Source organism: Dipteris shenzhenensis, chromosome 11, assembly GCF_047967505.1.
Source record: "Dipteris shenzhenensis isolate YYH24624 ecotype China chromosome 11, Dip_SZ_1.0, whole genome shotgun sequence".
Classification (NCBI taxonomy): domain Eukaryota; kingdom Viridiplantae; phylum Streptophyta; class Polypodiopsida; order Gleicheniales; family Dipteridaceae; genus Dipteris; species Dipteris shenzhenensis.
Window position 1 is genome coordinate 53,782,369 of NC_141606.1, and position 23,451 is coordinate 53,805,819.

A 23,451-nucleotide genomic window follows, 5' to 3' on the forward strand; every position below is an offset into this window, starting at 1 on the left:
CATCAACAACTTGTGAATCCCGCTGCAAATTCTGATTTTCAACCGGCATATCAGCTCCAATATCAAAAGAAATGGCAGCATCCCTTTGAATGCATCCGATGAACCCTGATTTTTGTAAAATACAGCAAGAGGCAAAACTGATTTCTCAACAAAAATAACATCTCTACTAGTGTAAACCTTCTTGGTAGCAGGATTGTACAGTCTGCAACCCTTGCTTTCAATGGTGTAGCCCCCAATATGCACTTCTCAGCTTTGTCACCAAACTTTCCTCTTAATTCTTGAGATATATGTGCATATTCTAACATCCAAATGTACAGAAAAAACAGACACTGGGTCTTCTTTCATACCAAGCCTGATACGGTGTCATAACCTTGAGTGCTTTGGTGGGACACCTATTCATCAAAATGATTAGAGCACATATTGCTTCCATCCAAAACTCAGGCAGTCCTTTGTCCTTAATCATGCACCTTGCCATTTCCATTAGTGACCTGTTCTTCCGCTCATCCATTCCATTATGCTGAGGAGTATAGTGATTGTGCATGGATGTATGATGCCTTTCTCACCAAAGAAGTTTTCTAAGTCCTTGAACATCCACTCCCCCCATCTGTCCAAAAGTGGGGTCTGTATCCTGCAACTAGATTGATTCTCCACCAAAGTGATGAAGTGCTTAAACACAATGAACATTTCTGATTTTTTCTTTAGTGCAAAGACTCAAGTGAATCTTGACCAGTCATGTATAAAAGTAACAAAATAGAAGTGAACTCAAGAAACTGTGTCCTCATAGGACTGCAAACATCACTATGAACTAGCTGCAATTTCTTTGCAGCCCTAGCTGCACCATCCTTAGTAAAAGACAAACCTATGCATATATGCTTAGGAGGAGCTTCCAAATGAGGCAAGGCATCTACCATCTGAAATTTCTGCAAGAGCATAAGACTACCAAAGTTGACCTGCCCAAACCTCGTATTCCACAACTTCGCATCATGCATGGTAGAAATAACCTGGATTTTTGCAGACTCTGCGTTTCCATTTAGGGTTTTCGACATCCTTTCTGTCCTTAGCAAAAATATGACCTGCATCATGGGCTGACATTTGGCTCTCCACTTTCTTTTTGCAACAAAATCTTGCTCTCCGACATATTCTTTCTAGTCTGCTCTTCTTGCCATAAAAGTCCCACCAACTCCCGAAAGGTAAGAGGTTGGGATTCCCCCTCAGGGACAAATTGAGTAATGTATGAAAAGAAAGATAAGACTCCCTAGGGACTATAGTAGAGACAAGCTTCATATTTGGTATTACTTCATCAATGTCCAGAAGTTGCTCATGCAAGTCTTGAATCTTCATGACATGGTGTGTCATTGAATCTCTCTCATTTGAATGAACCGAATCAAGGTCCAATTTCAAAAATAAGACTCTTTCCTCATTATGAACCTGGTACATTGCTTTTAAGATATCCCGAGCACTTTTCAAAGTTTGCAAGCTCGAATGCGGGGTATACTTGACCTCCTCACTGAAAGTGAAATCAAAAGCAGCCTGCACATTGCGTACATCCCATCTTCTCTGGTCTGAAGTCATAGCAATGGGTGCTTGTAGCTGTGGTGGAGCCTCTTGCCCACATCTTGCACCACGAACCCCTTATTGCAAGGGAGTCATCGGCCAAGAGGACCAGGACGGATATCATCACTGACAAAGTCCCAAAGTCCCTTGGCAACCAAAAGATTTCTAACCATAAAGTCCACATAGAATAGTTGGTGCCATCCATCCTCCTAGGCAAGCACACCAAACACATCTCATGGATTCTGGGCCATCCTTGACAAAATGTACAAAAAAATGTCCACACAAATCAAGGAGGCCTGGTTCAGAACAGAAATAGGGAGCTGTGGCAGGTCTAAATCAGAGAAAACTTCCTCAAAAAAAGGTTGACCAGTTAGAGAAAGGCTGTATCTCTGCTCCAAAAGTGGCACCTAGGGCTGTGGAGGTGCTGGCTCACAGAAACCAGTAAAAACAGCTCAAAATCAGCTCCCAAATCACCCCAAAATGAGGCGACCAGCTCCAAAACTGAGGCGTCCCTATGTAGGAAGGCTCTAGGAGCACTCCAAGTGAAAAAAACAGGGTGGCTGATCAAAAACAAATTGGACAGCAGTAGTTTTCGAGACGAGAATCGAGTTCTCGGCTACAGAAATTGTCCCCAAGGGTGCGGGAGCTGGGGGAAAGCAAGGGGCAGCCTGCTCTAGCTTGCCGAGTTCCATGGTCGCGCATCATTGTTGGAGATGCTAAAGCCTGAGAAACTAAACCCATTGTTTCAATTTGAAGATATCCAATTGCTGGGGGCCCTCTTTGTATACCCTCCAGCTGCATCACTCCCATAGTCATCAAGTTCATTTTGCCCATGTAACTTAGTAGATTGACCATGATGAAGGTCCTGAACAACCAGGTTATGCAAAACTAAAGAACGAATTTCATTCTGAACTCTTGGTTGTAGGAAAACTTATACCTTATAGGATTGGAATATGTCCAATCATACAAATTTCATTCTGAGTCTTGGTTGTAGGAAAACTTAGGTGGTATCTGATTCAATCACCAATCCATCTTGCGTAAGGATTCCAGTATATAGTTTTTGATTCATAAGGCACTCGTAATGTTCCATCTGCCTCAAATTTCTACAAGAATGTTGCTTGCACTGTTGATCTATCCTATGGACTATAGCAATCCTCTTTGTTTTGTTATTGAGCAATCAACCAATACTTGTGCATTAGATTAGAGCCCTTAAGATACGTTATGAGCTATCCATCGTTTCTTTTGACTTTTCTAAACCTAATGTACTCTTTCTCTCCAACTTAAGAACAAATTCAATGCTTTCTTCCAACTTTTCCAATCTTTAGAGATCTACCTTGTTCTGAAGCAAATGCTTCAAACTAGTATACAACTCTCTTTGTTTCTTCCATCTGCACTTCGTAGTGCTATCTCAATCGTTTCTTTTAACTTTTCTAAACCTAAAGATCTAAGCCAATGTACTCTCTCTCCAACTTAAGAGAAATTTCAATGCTTTCTTCCAACTTTTCCAAACTTAGAAATTTCAATGCTTTCTTCCAACTTTTCCAAACTTAAGAGACCTACCTTGTTCTGAAACGAATGCTTCAAACTAGTATCCAACTCTCTTTGTTTCTTCCATCTGCCCTTCTTGCTAAAGCTTGAACTTTCAACAAAGTTTGTTCTGAAAAACAAATGTTTCAAACTAGTATACAACTCTCTTTTCTTCCAGCTGCACTTCTTGCTAAAGCTTGAACTTTCAACAAAGTCTCCCAAAAATGAGACACATAACCCTTTACTTTCATCCACATACTGTTGGAGGATATCCCTGATGTCTCTCTCAAAGTGCTTGGGAAGAAAATGTTCCTAAACCTCCTTCTTGTATGAGCTTGTGTCTAATAGTGCGCATCGCTACAAACCAAAAAGTGGCCTGATCTTCAAGATGAACAGCTGTAAAATAGATCAGCACCTTGTTGGAGTAGTCTCCACATTCGAAAAAACAAGTTGAGATGTATTATGCAATAACAATTTCACGTTTTTCTTATACCTTGTATTTCTTGAATTTCTGCCTTTACCTCTGAGCTTGACTCTAAAACTCGCTAATTTTCAAGGTTGTACTAGAGGATGACGACAAAAAAGGTAAAAAAGGGAGGTGTGATGAAGAAGCTCTTCTTCTGCTCAAAGAATGTGTAAAACCTAAAAGCCTCCTCTTTCTAGACTGTGTGCAAAGCGTTCTTGTTCCTTCATTGGTGAGGGTGAACCACAATGACTCCTACATGAAGGAGCCTTCAAAATTTTAGGAAATGGACAAGCATCTTCTCTTTTGCCTGATGATGCATTTTTTGTGGAAGATTTTCCCTACTCTTCCTATTTTCTTCATGAAGTGTGGTCTCCTTGGCCAGATCAGAACCCTAATTATTTCCCTTCATGCTCACTATTCTTTTAACCATGTCAAATAGAAATTCGACCAACTCAACAAGATTGAGAGATTGAAGAAAATGGTGCTGGAAATTCTCACTCCTTCCATGATGGACTAACTGAAGTACAACTCAATAAATGGAGGCTGACTTGATGAACATATCTGCCTCACAAGCAACACAGAGACTCTAATAACCTAGGCTCTACTACTAGTGTTAAATCAATGTGTGTCACTATTGAACAATATACCTTTGTACAACTAGAATATATCCAATTGTACAAATTTACATAATTTGTTCTCTAAAGTCCAAAAAAATCTACACAGAAAATAAAAGAGAAAACAAAAGGGAAGAAAATAGAGGTAACAAAAAAATTAAAAAACAAAAGGAAGACAATACCTACTCAAGCAATTCCCTTTAAAAAAAAAGGATATGAATTCCCTCTTTAAGAGAGAATTTACCCTCGAAAGGGTACCATTTGGATAACCTCACTCACAAGCATGGGATAAAGAAAACAAAACAAGTAGTCATCATTTAATAAAAGGAATTATAAATAAGATTAAGTGTATACATTTTTGAAGTCGTGAGTGAAGCAACGACATGTTACAGATGGTCAAGTGCCAATCAAGCTTATACCTAGATGAATCCAGGAACATTCCCAAACTCATCCTCTAAAAACACAACATAGTACAGTTTCAATCTCACGATAGTCACTCATAAGATTGAAAACCATAAACTCCATCACGCATAGCAAGGACTAGCTACTATGACATCCCCACTGATGTCATCAGCGCCCAACAGTGGGTGTAGACCATAGTATAGAAGTATGCTCTCACACATACAAATCCACACACCCACACATACTTGAGCATCCATTTATACAAAGTCTTCGTATTGAGTTTCTGTCGGCACTCCGGAGGTGAAGGGCAAACTCAGCCATGATGAAGGCTAGCACTAAAGGAGAAGGCTAATAAAAAATAAGCAATTTCATTTTAGTCTCTCCCAAACGAGCATATCAATCTAAATCTAGCTGATAGGGCAATGCACCATTTAAGATAGAAAGAATTATCGCAATACCAGCAGGCCGCAACTTGGACCATACCAAAGGATTCGTATCAAATAGGAAATCCAACTAAATTTGTCAAATCTTGTAAATTAGTTGCTTGCACTAAAGATGAGGGAAGGTGATACATACGTTCATAAGACATAAAATATATCAAATGTTACTGATTATTTTTCTTGTAAAAGAATAAATGAGAGACAAAAGAAGAAGAGAGATTGTAAGAGATATGAAACAAAACTAAGAGGAAAATATAAATAATAAAAATAACTTAGATAGCAAAGCTATACTTATGTTCTCTTCAATGCCAATCTGGTTTTCAAAAGAACTTGGAATTATTGTTGGACATGTGTTTTGATGCCACACACCAGCCATCACTGTCCTCACTGCATGCATGAGCTGAGCCGTGCTCTATGACTAGAAAGAGCTACTCTTTTGCAACATTTGACTCTTCTTTGGATTTTTCACCTTCCTTCCTCTTTTAGTCTGCCTTTTTTCTGCAATCTTCAGCTATGTTGCCTGGCTTGTTGCAGTACAAACACTTTCGGTCCCAATTCCTCGTCTCCACTGTCTTCTAACTAGTTTCTTTTTTAGTCAATGCCATCCTTGGGCTTGCCTCATCACCACATCTGCGTCATACTCCTCTTGGGCTGCTTCTTTGGAGTAGTACAGAACCAAGCTCCTCAAACGCCATCAAAGTAGTCCGTCGCCTTCTTGTCATTGTCGTGACGAGCCCCTTGAATCTTTTGGGAAGTGAGCCATGTACAAGCACGACCAACTAAGTTGTCCAACCAATTGCAGCCAACCGGTCCCTCACAACCTTCATCCTCCATCCTCACAGTTGACACTTGATTCCGGAGGAAAAGGATGTGTGATGTGTTGTTTGTCTCATAACGTTGCTTCCGTAACTCCCAAGCCTCCGCCATCGTATCTGCAAGCCGGATGTGGGCTATGATCACATCTGCAATGGCACCAATTATCATGGAGAGCGCCTCATATCTCTCAGTGTCCAATCTTCACTGCTACTAGATATGCTGGTGTTACAACTCTTGTTGTCAGATTTTCCATGTCCTTGGGCCTCACCTCTGTTCCTTTGCAACCAAATGACTGCATAGATTTACCTTAGTTACTCCCATCCAATTTCTCACTTTCTCCAAAATTAGGAACAGCATGTGTGAAGCCATTTGCAAGTGCCTGTGAAAGACTTGACAATCTTTGAGCTGAGTGCAACACTGAAACAGAAAACTGAACTTACAGCACCTTACTGGAACCGAGCCTCCTTCCTGGAGGGACACCTTCCTTCAGCTTGTTGAAGGCACCTTGCCCTTCTGTTGTGCCACAATGAGATCCCTGCGGGCCTTTTTTGGGTGGCGGTCTGGTGCTCGGCAGGCTGGGTGTTGCCCATTGTGGCCTCCTCTTGGCCCTCATTGCCCTTCTTGGCCAGATCGATGATCTGCAGGGTCTACTGAGGGGCGATCAAGAGGGTACCACCTTCCACTCTGATACAATGTAGTTGAAGGGTCTACTGAAGAGTAACCTTCCACAGTAGTATGTTTTCAAACTCTCACTGATCTCTCTCATAAAGTAGGTACACACACATGCTGAAACCTCACTCAGAAAAGAAAAGCAGAGAAGAATCAGGAGCAAGCATATCCCGCAAAGATGCTGGGTAAAACAGCAATCAAGGATGATTGCACTGTAGAGAAGAGCGGACACATCCAGTAAGGATTCTGGGTAAAACAGCAATCAAGAATGATTGCACTGCTCAGATCTACAGGGAGCTATGTGCTCAAACACTCACTCTGCGTTGCCTTTGAACGGCTTCAGTGTGGCTGATGAGTGTGACCCCCCCCCCCAATAAATTTTTTTTTAAAATAAATTAAATTATTTATTATTAAAAAACTGGCCGACCTTCTAGGCAGCCAGCCCTACCATCTACTGCCGACCTTGACTGGAGCTGCTGCTGACCCCAACCAGGCCTATTGCTGCCTCCAACCTGCTGATGTCCTACTGCCAGGCCTATAAATAGGCCTTCAACGAGCTATACTGACCTACTGCCATGCTCCTACACAGCCTTGCTGCCCAGTAATGCTCCACATGCATCTCTAAACAGTTTCAAACGTTGCATACCAGCCTGCTCTCCAATTCCAGGTAACCTACCTACAGTGTTCTACTAACCTAATGTCCTCATATGGGGGCTCATACTTGAGTTAGTGACCATTCTTCTAACACAGTGGTCGCTTCACTGCAATTCCCTTCCCTAGATAGCCATGTAGTACCTTAGACAATGAGCTCACACAAGCAACTGACCCCCTTCAATACTCAGGTATTTGCTTATGATTTATCTAGCTGACTATGTGAGCTTCATGAGAGGTTTGGCCTTTTGAATGCAGTTGTTTCTATCATGTTCTGTTTCCTCCTCCCAAGACCAATGGAAGGTGGTCTGCATCTCCGCCAGATTCATGTGAAGGGGCGGCACCTGCTTGTCCAACACAAAGAGCATTCGATGCCTTTTCTACTCCCCTCACACACAATATTATATGAAGATAGGGAGAAAATGATGGCTTGTAGAGACAACTCTTCAGCCAAACACTCTTGCGGTCCCTAAAGCTATCACAATCCTTAGGGGAACATCCAACCTCATTAGCCCATTCTTGAGTAGTCTATCTCCCTACATGCAATCTAACTGTCCCATGGACCTTGTAGCCAGCAAAACACTTGGGCGTGTACTACTTTGATCAGCAGCCCTTATAAGAGATGATAAAGAAAGTTGAGATGAAACGACACCGTAGCAAGGCAAACTGTATCTCATATTAACGATGAAAGAGTAGTCTTTATACCAAACTCAACTTAATGGTCCACTTTAGCCTTAAAGTGGCTTTCCAACTCACCACTCAATCATGCACCACACTTTAGTGTAATACAATATACAAGGTATGCAGATCATGCAGGCTCTTATGAACAAACATGGCCTACCTTATGTGCTTATTTTGACCAGAATTCAGTTGTGTATCAAGTTCCAAGGCAAGTATTCTTATTTTGTGCATGCTATAGTATCAAATTTCCTTCACATGTTTCAATTTTTTTCTTTTCCTTGCATCACTACCTTTCTTTGAATGCTCAATATCTCAAAAGGCAGTAGACATCACAAGCTCAGCAATTGAGATGATATGAGGGAAAAGACTTGTCTGGCATGCGTCAATAAAAGCCAAAAAGAAAAAAGTCTAACATGTAAAGCAAACTCTTACAATTCAAAATAAAAATTTCCCCTAAGCTACCTATAGCCAGGACTCACCACTTTCCTGACTCGCTCATTAGCAGCTGGTGGTCCTCCTATAACATTGTCTGGAAAGTAAGGACTGCTCACTCGAACCTCATTCATGACAACAATATCGACATTATCCCAACGAACAGGAAGCCTGATCACAGCACCAAGACTGATGTTAGCAACCTTTCCCCAAAAGCAATTTTAATTTTCAAAATTGAATAATAACAGAAAAGAAACAAGGTGATCTGATGTTAACTTCTATCCTCAAAGAGATCAATAGTCTTTACCAACCCACAATCCATCAGTAGTCAGAGCATTAGGTTTCAAAAAAACCAAGCACAGAACAGTAATTCTGCTACAAAGAAAGCCAGGAAAAAGGAGCAGTGGAATTCACCACATAAACATGTGTCCTTTCACAAAGCAGCAGGCAAGATACAAGAACTCAGCATATGTGAGTTTTAACTACTGCAACAATACCATATTGCATCACCTTCAGTGAGCACGTGTGTTGAAACAAAGATCTCAATAACATGTGTTCTATCGATTTGAACTTTTGTGTTTTATAAATTATGCCTTAATCCGATTTTCCCATAAATATCTCAGACTCTTCAATACTCCAAGATATAAAATGAACTCCCCACATAATTGAGCCAGAAAGAATGGAACTTACGTTTTGGACAAAGCATCAAAAATGTCTTGTGCCTCCTGAGTAACCCCAACACCAATTCGTTCAGCCTCAGCTTCTGCTTGTCTGCCACATAAACAAAAATGCATTCCATCCATCAGCGTGCAACAGGCCAGATGAGATTCATGTAGTGATAAACCTGCAGAGATGGACTACATCGGCCCCTACTCTGTATCAAATAAAAAGGTAAGCAATCTGAAGCACACCTTACTGCAGCCTCTTCTCTTGCAGTCAAACTGTTTACGTCAATAAATGGATCCTTCAAATCAAGTGGGTCTTCAGCCTGGCCCAAAAGGGTGAAATCTCTGATGAAATTTGTCTTTAAGAATCGAAGGTTTCGCCGTGGTCCTGTTTGTCCAATTTCTTGTAGAGACATCGTTAAGTGAATTACACAAGAGCAATATTTGACAGTCATCTAAACTCGGTCTTGAAATCTGCCTCAAACTAAGCAGAAGAGTTGCTATACTACCATAAAGCTTCGTCATCCTTGCCAACTGATTTGACACAATTTTGAACATTAATAAAAACTTTTTTTCCCAGAGAAACATTACGAAAACCTTGCAACTGCAATTCAAGCTTTATATTTTGAGCTTGTTCCTACCAATTGATTCAAGCTAATAAGCCACCAAAATGAATTATGAAATCTACTTTCGCCACTAATGTCAGCAAGACAGAAAATTGAAATCTGTAAGTGTCTTTATTAATGGCCGAGTGCATACAGGAAACATCAGATTGGTAGCAGACACGATTAAAAGCACAAGCTACTGTTCACAAGTGCAGTTTTTGAGAGAGACCCCAGTTGATGTCATGCATACCCGCACAATCAACAGCTTAAACTGAGCCATTGATATCACAAAATCAACAGCTCAAACGCCCACAGTGAGTCATCTTCTTACAAATGCAACTTCTTCCAAGCCCTCTTCTGCCAGGTCCAGACATTGTCCATAGTTTCATTGCATCATTGCAAGAATGGTTGCAGCTTTCACACCTAAGTCAATTGTACTAATTGCTTTCTTGACAAGAACATGAAATGGCTAACAGTCACAGACTTTCAAATCTTTTGTAACATAATAATGAAGCCGAGCAAACCACGTGCATTGTAGATCACAAGCCCATGCAGATCCACACACACAGACACAAACACACATTCACAAATACATCCACATCTCAGTGTGCTAAAGAAAACTAAGTTAGATGATGGCTGCGACAGCAATCGCACAAGGCTATGAATAACCTATGCTGAGATAAAGAGTTTCCAAATCTTGGCATATATCCAATAAACCTGATACCAGTTACAATTTTTAGAGCATGACATTCACGCAATGTTGAAAATGCAAACAAAAAATAATTTTTTGAAAGTCAGCAATAACTCGCATTTTAAAAAATGCAAGGCGGAATTCCAAAATAGCGTCACTAAGCCTCTAGCATTTTTTTATCCCTCTTGATAATAATTCGTGCGTCCAGTTAGGTTAGAAGTATCTATAGCATCCTACATCAAACAAAAGTCTAAGATAGTAACTCATGGGAAAACACCACCCCTGCCTAAAGGTTGAGACTTGGTCTTCGCTTGGCCTCGTAAGCCCCACACTACAAATGGCACTCAACGTGAGAGGCCTTGACAACACTTGCAATGCCTAAGGTCGGGCCCACTATCCACGTGTTGTCATTGCATCTCTGGCAACTTTCTTTCCCATACATCACCCTCGGCAAAATATAGCTAAATGCTTCCAACTTGTCTTACCTAAGTAGTCCTAATATATGAACTCTTAAATTCATAGAAGTCCTTTCACGTTGGGGGTAATATCCTCACTCTCTTGCTCAACAATGATAACCATACTTACTGTCAAGGCCATGACTCACACATATACCTAGATGAATCCAGGAACATTCCCAAACTCATCCTCTAAAAACACAACATAGTGCAGTTTCAATCTCACGAGAGTCACTCATAAGATTGAAAACCATAAACTCCATCACACATAGCAAGGACTAGCTACTATGACATCCCCATTGACGTCATCAGCGCCCAACAGTGGGTGTAGACCATAGTATAAAAGTATGCTCTCACACATACAAATCCACACACCCACACATTGAAGGGCCAGAAGGGGGAAGAAGAGCAAGAGGGAGAGAGTGTGAGAGAGAGAAGACTCAAGTGTGCAGGTGTGAAGTGATGAGCCACACCACAAACTCATTAGTTTTATTAGGATTAGGTTTTACCCTATGACTGTCTTAAGACAGTCATAGGTGTCCTATCTTTAATAAAGGGGTGGCAATGTGCCTTTACCCCAACAACCTCCCACCTAAAGGCCAATGTGCCTAAAGGGGAGAAAAGAATAAAAATTACAGCAATATACAGTTACTGTATAAAAGACCATAAAATAAGAATGGTCTTATCCTAATCCCATGATGTGGCGGCAATGTGCAAACCGCTCTGTAGGCAAGCTCTTAGTGAGCAAATCTGCAGGATTATCATCAGTATGCACCTTCACAAGCGGGTGTGAAGTGATGAGCCACACCACAAACTCATTAGTTTTATTAGGATTAGGTTTTACCCTATGACTGTCTTAAGACAATCATAGGTGTCCTATCTTTAATAAAGGGGTGGCAATGTGCCTTTACCCCAACAACCTCCCACCTAAAGGCCAATGTGCCTAAAGGGGAGAAAAGAATAAAAATTACAGCAATATACAGTTACTGTATACAAGACCATAAAATAAGAATGGTCTTATCCTAATCCCATGATGTGGCGGCAATGTGCAAACCGCTCTGTAGGCAAGCTCTTAGTGAGCAAATCTGCAGGATTATCATCAGTATGCACCTTCACAAGCTCAAGTCGCTTGTCTTCCAGTACCTCCCTGATGAAATGATATTTCACATCTATGTGCTTGGTCTTTTGATGAAAGACCGGATTCTTTGCCAACATGATAGCACTCAGACTATCACAATGCAAAACTGGCATATCTCCTGTAATGCCCAAATCTCCCACCAGCCGAGTAAGCCATATTGCTTCCTTGCAAGCCTCAGTGGCTGCAACATATTCAGCTTCAGTAGTTGACAGTGCAACGCATTTCTGCAACCGAGATACCCATGATATAGCACCTCCTGCAAAAGTGAAAATATAACCGGTAGTAGACTTCCGGTTATCTACATTCCCTAGCATAGTCTGAGTCTGTAAAACCATGCACCAATGCATCCTGCCTACCATAGCATATGCACAAGTCTTTGGTACCCTTGAGATACCTCAAGACACCTTTCACTGCTTCCCAATGCCTCTTGCCTGGATTTGCCATATACCTGCTGATGACTACCACCGCAAAAGCAATATCCGGACGAGTGGCAACCATGGCATACATCAAAGAACCAACTGCAGATGCATACGGAACCTTGGCCATTTCAGCCTTATCATCATCTGATCTGGGGCTGTCCTTACTGCTGAGTTTTAAATGTGGAGGCAACGGGGTACTAATAGACTTCCCCCCCTCCATTTTAAAGCGCTGCAGTACTTTGTCAATGTACTCCTTCTGTGACAGAAACAAAAGTCCCTTGGACCTGTCACGAGTAATCCGCATGCCAAGAATATGATTTGCATCACCCAAGTCTTTCATGTCAAAAGACTTATGCAGTTGTTTCTTCAAAGCACTAATCTCATGCTGAGATTTATTGGCAATAAGCATGTCATCCACATATAGAATGAGTAGCATCAAACTGCCATCCTTTGCCCGTTTGGTGTACAAGCAATGATCGGTCTCACACCTATGATACCCTTGGGACTGCATGAAGGCATCAAACTTCTTGTACCATTCTCTTGGCGCCTGCTTGAGTCCATACAAGCTCCTCTTGAGCTTATACACAAGCTGCTCTTTCCCTTTAACAGCATATCCCTCTGGCTGACTCGTATAGATCTCATCATGGAGATCTCCGTGAAGAAAAGCAGTCTTCACATCCATCTGACATAAATCCATGTTGTCATGAGCAACAAGAGCTAACACTGCTCTCAAAGTAGTCATCTTGACTACAGGGGAAAAGATCTCATCAAAGTCAATGCCCTTCTCCTGCTTAAATTCCTTGGCAACCAATCTGGCCTTATACCTCGGTAAAGCATTTGAATCCACTTTGACTTTGTAAACCCACTTGCATGGCAAAACCTTTCTGCCTGCAGGTAGCTGCACCAAGTCCCATGTATCATTTTGAAGTAGGGAGTCCATTTCTGACTGCATGGCTTTCTCCCGCTTCTTTTTCTCTGTTCTTCCCATAGCTTCCTTGAAGCTGGAAGGCTCACCACAATCTGTCAGCATGATAAAATCAGCCACATTATTGGCTCCTGGAACAAACCTGGCAGGAGGCCGTTGTACACGGGTGCTCCTTCTAACAAAATGTTCCGGATTAGGCTGCTGTCCAGCCTGTTCGTCATGCATGACGGGTGGCTGTACCACCATATCTGGCTGTTCTGCAGCCCCATCTGCTGGCATATCCAGTGGTGCATCATTGGCAAAATTATCTGGCTGATTTTCAGCCTGTATACCCTCTTGAACAGGGTTATCTGCAGCAGCCTGCTGCTGCATATAAATGGGCATTCTTTGCTGTCCAACATCATCATAAATAACCCTCCTGTATTCCACAGGTTGCACGGGTTCCTTGTGTACACTATCCTCTTTAAAGATGACATCATTGCTGCGTATAATCTTCCGTTTAACGGGATCCCATAACCTGTACCCCATTTCACCTTCGTCACCATAACCCATAAAGATGCATCTGATAGACTTTGGATCCAGTTTAGTGCGCAGTTCTTTGCGTACATGAGCAAAGCACTCGCAGCCAAATACACGTAAGTGCTTATATGAAGGTGGCTTGCCAGACCACACCTCCTCTGGCACTTTCAACTCCAAAGCCTTGTTTGGCGACCTGTTAATAATGTGAACTGCTGTTTGCACGGCTTCTGCCCAAAAGCCATGGGGTAATGCAGCATAAGACAACATACATCGAACCTTCTCCTCCTGAATAGTTCGATTCATCCGCTCACTTGCACCATTTTGAGATGCATTATGAGGGGCTGTGAGTTCCTGTTTGATGCCCTTAGCTTGGCAAAACTGCACAAAAGCATGTGACACATACTCACCCCCATTATCGGATCTGAGGCATTTCAGCCTACGACCTGTCCGATTCTCAACCTGAGCGACAAACTTCTTGAAAGCATCTAAGGCATCGCCCTTATGCTTCAAGAAATAGACCCACACTTTGCGTGTGGCATCATCAATGAAAGTAATAAAATATTTTGCACCCCCTAGTGATAACTGTGGCATCTCACACAAATCAGTGTGCACTAGATCAAGCGGTGCTCTATTCTGGGGAGTTCTCCTCTTATGAGGAGTCATAGAATGCTTGCCAAATATGCAATGATCACAAGTAGGCAAATCTGAAAAAGAAAGAGATGGCAGATAACCCAAACGTGACAGTTCTTGCATTCCTTTAACAAACATGTGTCCCAACCGACTATGCCACAATGAAACCTTTGGCAGCTTGGTTATGGCAACAACATGATTATCCACACTGGAAACATAAAGAGGGTACAAGGTATCACTCTTAAAACCCTCAGCCACTACAACCTGGCCATCAGTAATCACCCATTTGGAATCCCCAAATGTGGTGTGGTAACCACTGTCATCCAATAAGCCAGTGCTAATCAGATTTTTCTTGATTTGCGGCACATGGCGGACACCATCAAGCATAAATATGCGTCCATCAGGGAATACTATCTGTATACTGCCAATCCCTGCAATCTGACATGCATAGTTGTTCCCAAGATGAACAACTCCATAAGTACCTGTGTAGGAAGTAAACCACTCCCTATGAGGAGTAACATGAAAAGAAGCACCTGAGTCCAAGAGCCAGGTGTGCATGTCATGGCCATCAATAACCAAAGCATGTGCTATTACAGCACAAGAGCATAAAACATCATGTATGTCACTGTCACTGTCCTCTGCTGCAACATTCACTGCATCCAAGTCATCTGCCTTGGCCTTGCCTTTGCCTTTGCTTCCATTGTCTGCATCCTTTGTTTCAGCCTTCTTGGCTTTTTGATCCCGTATGAACTTGAAGCACTTAGACTTCACATGTCCCTTCTTGCCACAATAAAAGCATTCAATATCCTTTTTGCCACGGGACTGACTGCGGGATTTGGACTTACTAGTAGATCTCCCCTTCTGCTGAGTCCTGCCTCTATCCTGTACCTGCAAGGCATTTGAAGACTTGCTGCTCGCATTATTCTTCCTGCTCATCTCCTCCATAAGGAGAGAGCTCTCTACATCAGCATACATAAGAGTGACATTCGAATTTGACAGGGTGGTCTTGAAAGTGTCCCAACTCTCAGGGAGGGTACACAGCAAGAAAGTAGCCTTGAACTCCTCATCAAGGTTCAATCCCTGTGCAATAAGCTGTGTAAAGATGGCATTGAACTCACTCAAGTGTGAGGTCATAGCTGTACCTTCCTTCATGCGAAGATCAACCAGCTTCTTCAACCAATAAACCTTACTGGCTGAGCTCTTTTGGGCATACAACTCTTCTAGCCTCTGCCATAGGCCATAAGAGGTCTTTTCAGCCTGAACATTGAACACAAGAGTATCAGAAATAGTGAGCATGATAGCTGCCCTTGCGGACAAATCAAGCTCTTCCCAGTCATCAGCTGCCATGTCAGATGGCTTGACACCCTTCACCCTTATGGGCTTAGAAATCTTCTTTAGCAGAAGTACATTCAAGCACTGTTCTGCCCATAATGCATAATTGTGTGCTCCTTCCAGTTTCTTTATGTTCAGAATTGAAGATTCACTTCCCCCTGATGCCATATCAGATAAGGAAAGTATCTGACTCCCTGGAAGTAAAAAAGACTGAATAAAAATTCTGATTTCTAAAAAAACTGCTCTATCAAGAGCCAGAAGCACTCAGAATAGTGCTGTTTTTACTGTCAAAAGAATCTGCAGCAAAACAGTAAATGTCCCTGCAATCACTGTACCTTCTGACACACTGTACCGTGCTCAAATAGGCATAAACAGTAAATCCAGAATGCTGCAGCTGTTCCACAAGTGCTTTAACAGTGCATCATCAGGTGACAAAACACAAAACACTGCTGTAAACACTGCTGTACTGGCTGTACTGATCACTTCTCCCACCTCAGATGAGGTATTGCACTGAGTTAATATGCATAAACCACTTGGCATACACTGTTTTGTTCACCAAAAAAAAATCAGACACTTCAGCCTGTCACAAACCTGCAACAGAAAAATGGGACAAATCCCAAGCAATCACCCTTCTGCCAAGGGGATAAAAGGCATCTGAAGATCTCTGACAGTAAACCAAGTGCTCTCAAGCAAAATCTGAGCAAAAGCCCTTTGATCTGACACCTGAACCAAGTGAAGAACACCTCAACACTGAGGTAGCATACAAAATGTAAATCTCTCTGACAAAATCAACTAACAGTGTAATGCAAATACTGTCCTGTGTAGAAATGACATACACAGATCCCAACGTACAAACACTCAATGAGGAACCTTTTGAGCACTGTCAACGATGGACAGTTAGGGACCGAGTAAACTCGATGCGCCCTGGCCAAGCGTGGCTCAACTGAGGTTCTCTGAGTGTTGCACAAGAAATGTGACCTGCAAGAAAATGTCACCTCGACACTGCGGAAATCGAGACAAATGTGTGCTCTCTGGCACCACACTGCCTCAAGGCATACAAAGCATCAACTGCTGGGCAAAAGCCCTATGATCTGCCCACTCGTAAACTGAGATTCAAACCCAGTAAAAGCATATGTCCTCTTGCAAAATCAAGGCATTACCTTCCCAGAACAAAATAACTGTGCAATCAACCACACACTGTGGTTCTGGTCACCTCAAGCACGAGGGAAATGAAGGTACTTGCTGTACTTTCAAGAAAAAACACAGTTTTTAGAACTGAAAAGATGATCCTGAATGAAGAGCAGAGTGCTCTTTCTCCTTCTCTTTCTTCCCCAAACAAAAAGGTGTACCTGCTGTACTTTCGTGCCTGTGTACCTGTGCAAAGTACAGATCCAAGGAGAAATGTACTCCTCTGACTCAAATCCCAAAAAAAATGCACCTCCCTGACGCAAAAAAAAAATCGGAAGCAGCTCCCTGCTCAGTTCCCTGTCAGCGTCCGTACGGTAGTCCGTATTGTACGGCAGAGGGCTGTCCGTACGGATGTACGGCCGACGTCCGGACTGTTGTACGGCGTGTACAGATGTACGGCGCGAAATGGCGCGTGCGCCTGCTGCACGCCCTGCTGCCCGCCTGCGAAATGGCGCGCTGCTGCGCCCCCCCCGCGCTGCCTGCTGCAGCCCGCGCTGCTGCCGCGACGCTGCCGCCCTGCTCCTGCTGCCCGCTCTGCCTCGCTACAGCCCCGCTGCCTCGCTGCAGCGCTGCTGCCCTTGCAGAGGCTAGGTAGAAGTCGAGGGGGTGGGTAGGCTAGGGTAGGGAGTGGAGAAGGAGGGTAGGAGAGGTTGGCTCTGATACCAGTTGAAGGGCCAGAAGGGGAAAGAAGAGCAAGAGGGAGAGAGTGTGAGAGAGAGAAGACTCAAGTGTGCGGGCGTGAAGTGATGAGCCACACCACAAACTCATTAGTTTTATTATAATTAGGTTTTACCCTATGACTGTCTTAAGACAGTCATAGGTGTCCTATCTTTAATAAAGGGGTGGCAATGTGCCTTTACCCCAACACACATACTTGAACATCCATTTATACAAAGTCTTCGTACTGAGTTTCTGTCGGCACTCCGGAGGTGAAGGGCAAACTCAGCCATGACGAAGGCTAGCACTAAAGGAGAAGGCTAATCAAAAAGTAGTCCAAATCTCTTCATTCAAGCTACAACTACTTGTGAAGTCTAAACGATTTCATTTTAGTCTCTCCCAAACGAGCATCTAAATCTAAATCTAGCTGATAGGGCAACGCACCATTTAAGATAGAAAGAATTATCGCAATACCAGCAGGCCATGACTCACACATTGTCAATGCGTCCCTAGTCCAAGCTCTCATACCAATACATCCTTCAGGCCTCAATGCTCCTGTGATCATTAATCAAATGACGAGCCAAAATTTATGAACCCTTCTCAATGAAAATATTACTTTTCGCAAAGATGAACAAAATAATTGCTTGAGGAAAATCAGTATTATATAAGGGTGAGTTCTTCTTAGGAGAGGGCATGTTTAGATGGCATATTGGGTTAAGATAAACCCAAATAAGTTTAAAGCTGTTTTGAAATGTCTGCAGTTAACAAACCTTCACAAAGTGAAATCATCCATGGATGTCACAAGAGGTTCATCCATCACTTTGCGCACAGCTTCATCATTGTATGAACTCACTTGTAAGATTTCAAGTTTCATTGGCATGAAGCAACCCTTTACCCAGTTCTTGAAAGCACCTAGCTTATATACAAGGAAACTAGTTGGGCCTTTAAAACTATTATCCACTCGTTCTAAGTAATGGACCGATTCTTTTCCATTCCAAGTAATTTGATTTCACAAGATCGTATGTCCTTGATGACAGATACTTTGTCCTCAATCTAGCATCTACTACAATAACGCATGCCTTGGGGATTGTCTACGTTTACTACACCTCCACAACCAAATAATTCATTTTTAAATTCATTTAGCTCACATTCTATATACACCCACTATGAATAATGTGGCAGTGGCATACCAGAATAGAGTGCTCCAGGATGCTGAAATGAATTTTGGCATCTATGAGAGAGATGTTGGCTGTCATACATGCTCTTTCGACCTGGAAACATTATCTTTTGGGTGCTGATTTTCATGTTCAGACTGATCACCAGTCCCAACAGTACTTTCTCACTTGGAGGAAGTTGTCTAAGAAGCATATGAGGTGGGCAAATTTTCATTCTATGTTTCATTTTCAGATTGTGCATGTGCCTGGGAAGAAGAATGTTGTTGCAGATACACTCTCACGAAAGCCCACCCCAGATGCAGTGTCTGTTATGCTGCAAGTTTCGGCAGTAACCATTGCATATCATGATGAGCTTGATGTCATGAAGGATCAATATGCCAATGATGCTGATTTGCAAGGATTTATGATCAATTGGTCGATGGACACAGGCATGAGCACTATACTCTCAAAGAGGGTTTTCTGATGATGCATGTCAGACTGTGTGTCACGAACAAATCCACACCCCCACACATACTTGAGCATCCATTTATGCAAAGTCTTCGTACTAAGTTTCTGTCGGCACTCCGGAGGTGAAGGGGACTCAGCCATGACGAAGGCTAGCACTAAAGGAGAAGGCTAATCAAAAGGTAGTCCAAAATCTCTTCAATCAAGCTACAACTGCTTGTGAAGTCTAAACATTTTCATTTTAGCCTCTCCCCGACAAGCATCAAATCTAGCTGATAGGGCAACACACCATTTAAGATAGAAAGAATTATCACTATTTAAGATAGGGCACAAACTCCGATTCTGAGCTCTATTCACATGACCGAGAGAGTATAGCCTAGGGTAGGACAAGGTTAGCCAAATCTGGCCACAAACACCAGGACAGCAACACAAACCAAGGTGGTTGCATGTGGCAGCATATAGCTCCCATACAAGCCACACAAGCACGCAATATACACAGCAGACCTGCAATACAAGCAGGTCCAGCCTATGCCAGTAGCATGGGACACTCAGACTGCCACATAAGCAGCCATAGGGACAGGCGATTGCATGTGGCAACATATAGCTCCCATACAAGCCACACAAGCACGCAATATACACAGCAGACCTGCAATGCAAGCAGGTCCAGCCCATGCCAGTAGCATGGGACACTTAGACTGCCACATAAGCAGCCATAGGGACAGGCAGCAGCCCTACATGCTGTGTAGTCAGCTAGTCAGCAGAACATGAAGCAAAAGGACAGCATGGGACTGCCACACGTGCACGCCACACCAGCATCAGCAGATGAATATCATATAGGCACAGCTTCTGGCCATCTCAGCAGCGAAGAGAGCATTGAAGGCAATTGAGCCAGTCCCACAGGTTTGGCGACTTGGAGGGGAATCCAGCCCATATTGGGCGCAGCCAGCCATTTGTAAAAGACACCCACAATGAGCATTCAGCCCTCAAGGAAGATGATTCAGCTTTGCCTCCAAGTGTAGACACGATGAGCCAAACAACATGGATTAGAACATAGAGTGGCTTCTCCCCTTGCCTTTCAATCTCCTCTCACCCTTCCGTTCATGGCTTCTGTCAGCCTCCCCTGTACCTCGCAGACAGCACAAAGGCCTCTCTGCCAATAAAGTATGTAATGTGCCCAAGAGAGGCAGGCAGCCATTTGGAAAAGACACCCAAGATGAGCATTCATCCCTAAGGAAGATGATCCTTCTACTTTAGCCTAGACAAGATGCACCAAACAAAATGGATTAGAACATAGAATGCTTCTGCCCTTGCCTTCCATTCATGCATGTCTTCTGTCAGCCTCCCCCTGTACCTCGTAGACAGCACAAAGGCCTCTGCCAATACAATATGTAATGGGCCCAAGAGACCAATAGTCAGAATGTTACTTATCTGTTCAGCCCAAATCACAAGCTGGCCCATCTAAAGACTCTTTAATCTAGAACTCTCTGAAGTGTGTCTCTCTACCACAAACGAAAATCCAGAACGTCTCCCAAGGCACCGTGAAACTCACATGAGTAGTAGACTACCAGTGATTCTGTGCTATTTGAGACAGGTAGACATTCCACTTTAGGCCCTGCTAGGGAGGACTGCTTGAAGGACAAACACGCACTTAAAATGGCCTCGCATCTTCCTGCTTGCACAGCTAAACTCTTCTTCTAGAAAAGGACCGAGAATTTAGCTGTCCAAAGGTTTGAGGACTTGTTATGCAAGGCCAAGGGCTGGGTTGCAATTTTGCCGTCAAACGTGGATATAATAATCTATCTACCAACCAGAAGGAAGTAAGTTAAAAATTTCATGTGTAGCCCTAATTTGGCAACGTTCGAGCGTTCCTTTAGCTGCATTGCTCAATCTTACACACAGCGTCAAGAAGAATGGCGTAACAGTTGTCTAACCCTAATGTGTGCTAGGATCATCTTGCTTTTTGGAACGAGCTCAGCATTGAAAGCAGCACTACATTTACTGCTAAACACAGAACCATATTTTGGGATCTCAGTCTACAAGATGTAAAGAGCACTTGATCTAGGATTGTAAAACAAACTTAAACTAAACGTCCTGCGTTTAACGTCACGACAGTCAACCACAAAAGGGAAAGCTTCACTAACGCCCCAGGAGAGTGCATGTTTACACAGATGACACCAGATACGCATATACGCCGTCTTATTTCAGCGATGCCGACTTTTAGTTGCAAAAAATCGGTTTTGACTCTGACCATAGTATGCCACAGAGATTGGAATTAAATTAATGAAAGGATTCGATGCGTCTGATCTAAAATAATGCAGGTGAAACCCGCGTTGATTCCAAATGTAAAACAGTACGCGACTTGTGTAGCGGGAAGGTCATCTCAAAAGCAATTTGACAATGGGAATGGCGAGATTGCCAACTGTTAGGTCTCGCCAATCAAAGGCAATCGAGGCCTCGAAAATTTTGAACTTGCAAATTATAGTCCTACACATGGTCAATCTTGCGATCATAGGATCATCACATGAACCAAAAATGCGCAGCCTCGAGCAAAACAAGAGTTTTGTATTTAAACTCCCAGGATGGAAAATGTACGATCCCAGCTGTGCTTTTGAAAGATACAGCACGGGTACAAGAGACCTTAAAGACGAACAATTAAGCAAGAGAGCAAAGAAGAGATCGAGAGCGCGGCAAGGATATGAAGAACGACAACGTTGGAGGCCTTATCGAAAGTCAGGACCTGACCCTCGAATTCGTCTCCCAGGGTGGTTTTGATGGCGAGGCGGCAGCCGACGACGAATTCTCCGCTGTGAGCAGGAGACTCCATGGTGGGAGAACTTAAAGGGCCATGGGGAGGAGAGGGAAAGCCACGGAGGCCCAAAAAAGCGTGAAGAGAGATCAATGGAGCTTACATCGCCATAGCCAGGGCTCTGAGAGAGAGAAAGAGAAAGAGAGAAGAAACAGAGAACAGGCTTTTTTGTTGTGTTTTTGAGAAGGGGTCCCTTCGCCGGAAGAGATGACCGGCAAATTTTCCCCGGCTTCTCGCCGGCCATCCTTCCGGCCAGAGTGTCCCTTAAGAACGGTTCCTCTTGTTTGGCAAACTGGCTAGAGCAGGGTTCTCACTTGGGCGAGGGCGCATTCTCACCGCCCACTGCCCTTCCCCAACTCAAGTACACACCTCCCACACCATGGGCGGTGTGTCGTTACACACTGGGGCAGACACATCGAATTGGCAACGGTTTGATTCTTGCTGTTTACAAAATTTTAAATTTGAGTGAGCCGCGCACGAGGAGAGTGGTTGCCCTTGCCATGGGGTTCCTTTTTGACATGGATTGTCAACATGTGTCTGCTCAACTAAACTACTTATATTTGGAGCGAGATGAGCACAACTGAATACTTCGGTTGCCCCAGTCCACCGAGCATAAATCTCTGTCATCACAAAGCAAGTGGCAGGTTCCTTATGAGGACCAGCTTGGAGAGAGATTTTTCAAGTGTTCTACACTTCCATGACCTGCTCTTATATCCTACGTAACACATGTAAGAGGCCTCTTAAGGACCAAGATGCCATTATGGTGCATGGGGACATGCCGCCATCACGAATCCTTTAACTCAAAATGCGAAGATTTTGCAATTGTAGTAGCTCCATCTAGGTGGCCTCACTAGCTTGGCACACAGGCTAGCCAAGCATTTCCACGAACTTAGCTGACAAGTAAATGTTCTCCTCTCATGTCTACAAATTGTTGCCCTCTCTTCAAGGCAAGGACTCCCATGCCAACCTAATACTCCCTCGTAACCATTAACACTAGCACCTATGGTGATAGGGGCATGTTCAGACGCTCCTACCTCGTGTGGAAAATGCTCCCATTGAATCCTACGTTGGCTGGTTTAAAGTTTCTGTCCTACCCTAGTTGGAACATCTTCACACTTGGACCTCCAAATATCACCACGCATTGGCTAGAAGGAGTGGAATGCATTGACAAAATTATTGTCTCTAGTGCAATTAAGATTCTTAAACTTGATAAATAGGTAATTAAGCTCTTTGGTGTGGATATCCACAAGTTGGAATGAGGTTTAAGGTAATGAGGCGCAAGTAAAGGAATTGACTCTATTAGCATCCAAAACAAGAGTGGGCAACAAAGCACTGGATGCGCTTTGTTGAGAGAATTCTAGATGTGAGATGCTCAAAGCAAGAGGAGGCTAAGCATAAGGAGCTAGAGAGTTACATGGATGATTTAAGGCTAGGTCCAAAGCTACACAAAGTATTTCAAGTGTATAGAGATATCCAATGAAAGACAGAATATGTGCAATAATTATGTTTGTGACGTTGTACAAGTGAAAGAATGTCTTATGAAGAGAAGA

At 43.1% G+C, this 23,451-nt stretch overlaps 1 protein-coding gene across 3 annotated transcripts in view; it reads right to left on the reverse strand.

Moving 5' to 3' along the window:
* Window positions 1–22,060, reverse strand: part of LOC147897177 (RNA-processing, Lsm domain-containing protein) — a 30,932-nt gene extending 8,872 nt beyond the window's left edge. For 2 of the 3 annotated variants that reach the window (XM_087381568.1, XM_087381570.1), the window contains exons 1-4: window positions 21,792–22,060; window positions 9,164–9,322; window positions 8,943–9,023; window positions 8,300–8,423 (exon numbers count right to left, since the gene is read on the reverse strand). In XM_087381568.1, the coding sequence (XP_087237694.1) occupies window positions 8,300–8,423; window positions 8,943–9,023; window positions 9,164–9,322; window positions 21,792–21,919 (492 nt within the window). In that variant the 5' untranslated portion in view covers window positions 21,920–22,060. The remainder of the gene's footprint in view (window positions 1–8,299; window positions 8,424–8,942; window positions 9,024–9,163; window positions 9,323–21,791) is intronic. The other variant, XM_087381569.1, reaches the window with a different exon arrangement.
* Window positions 22,061–23,451: the final 1,391 nt, after the last annotated feature.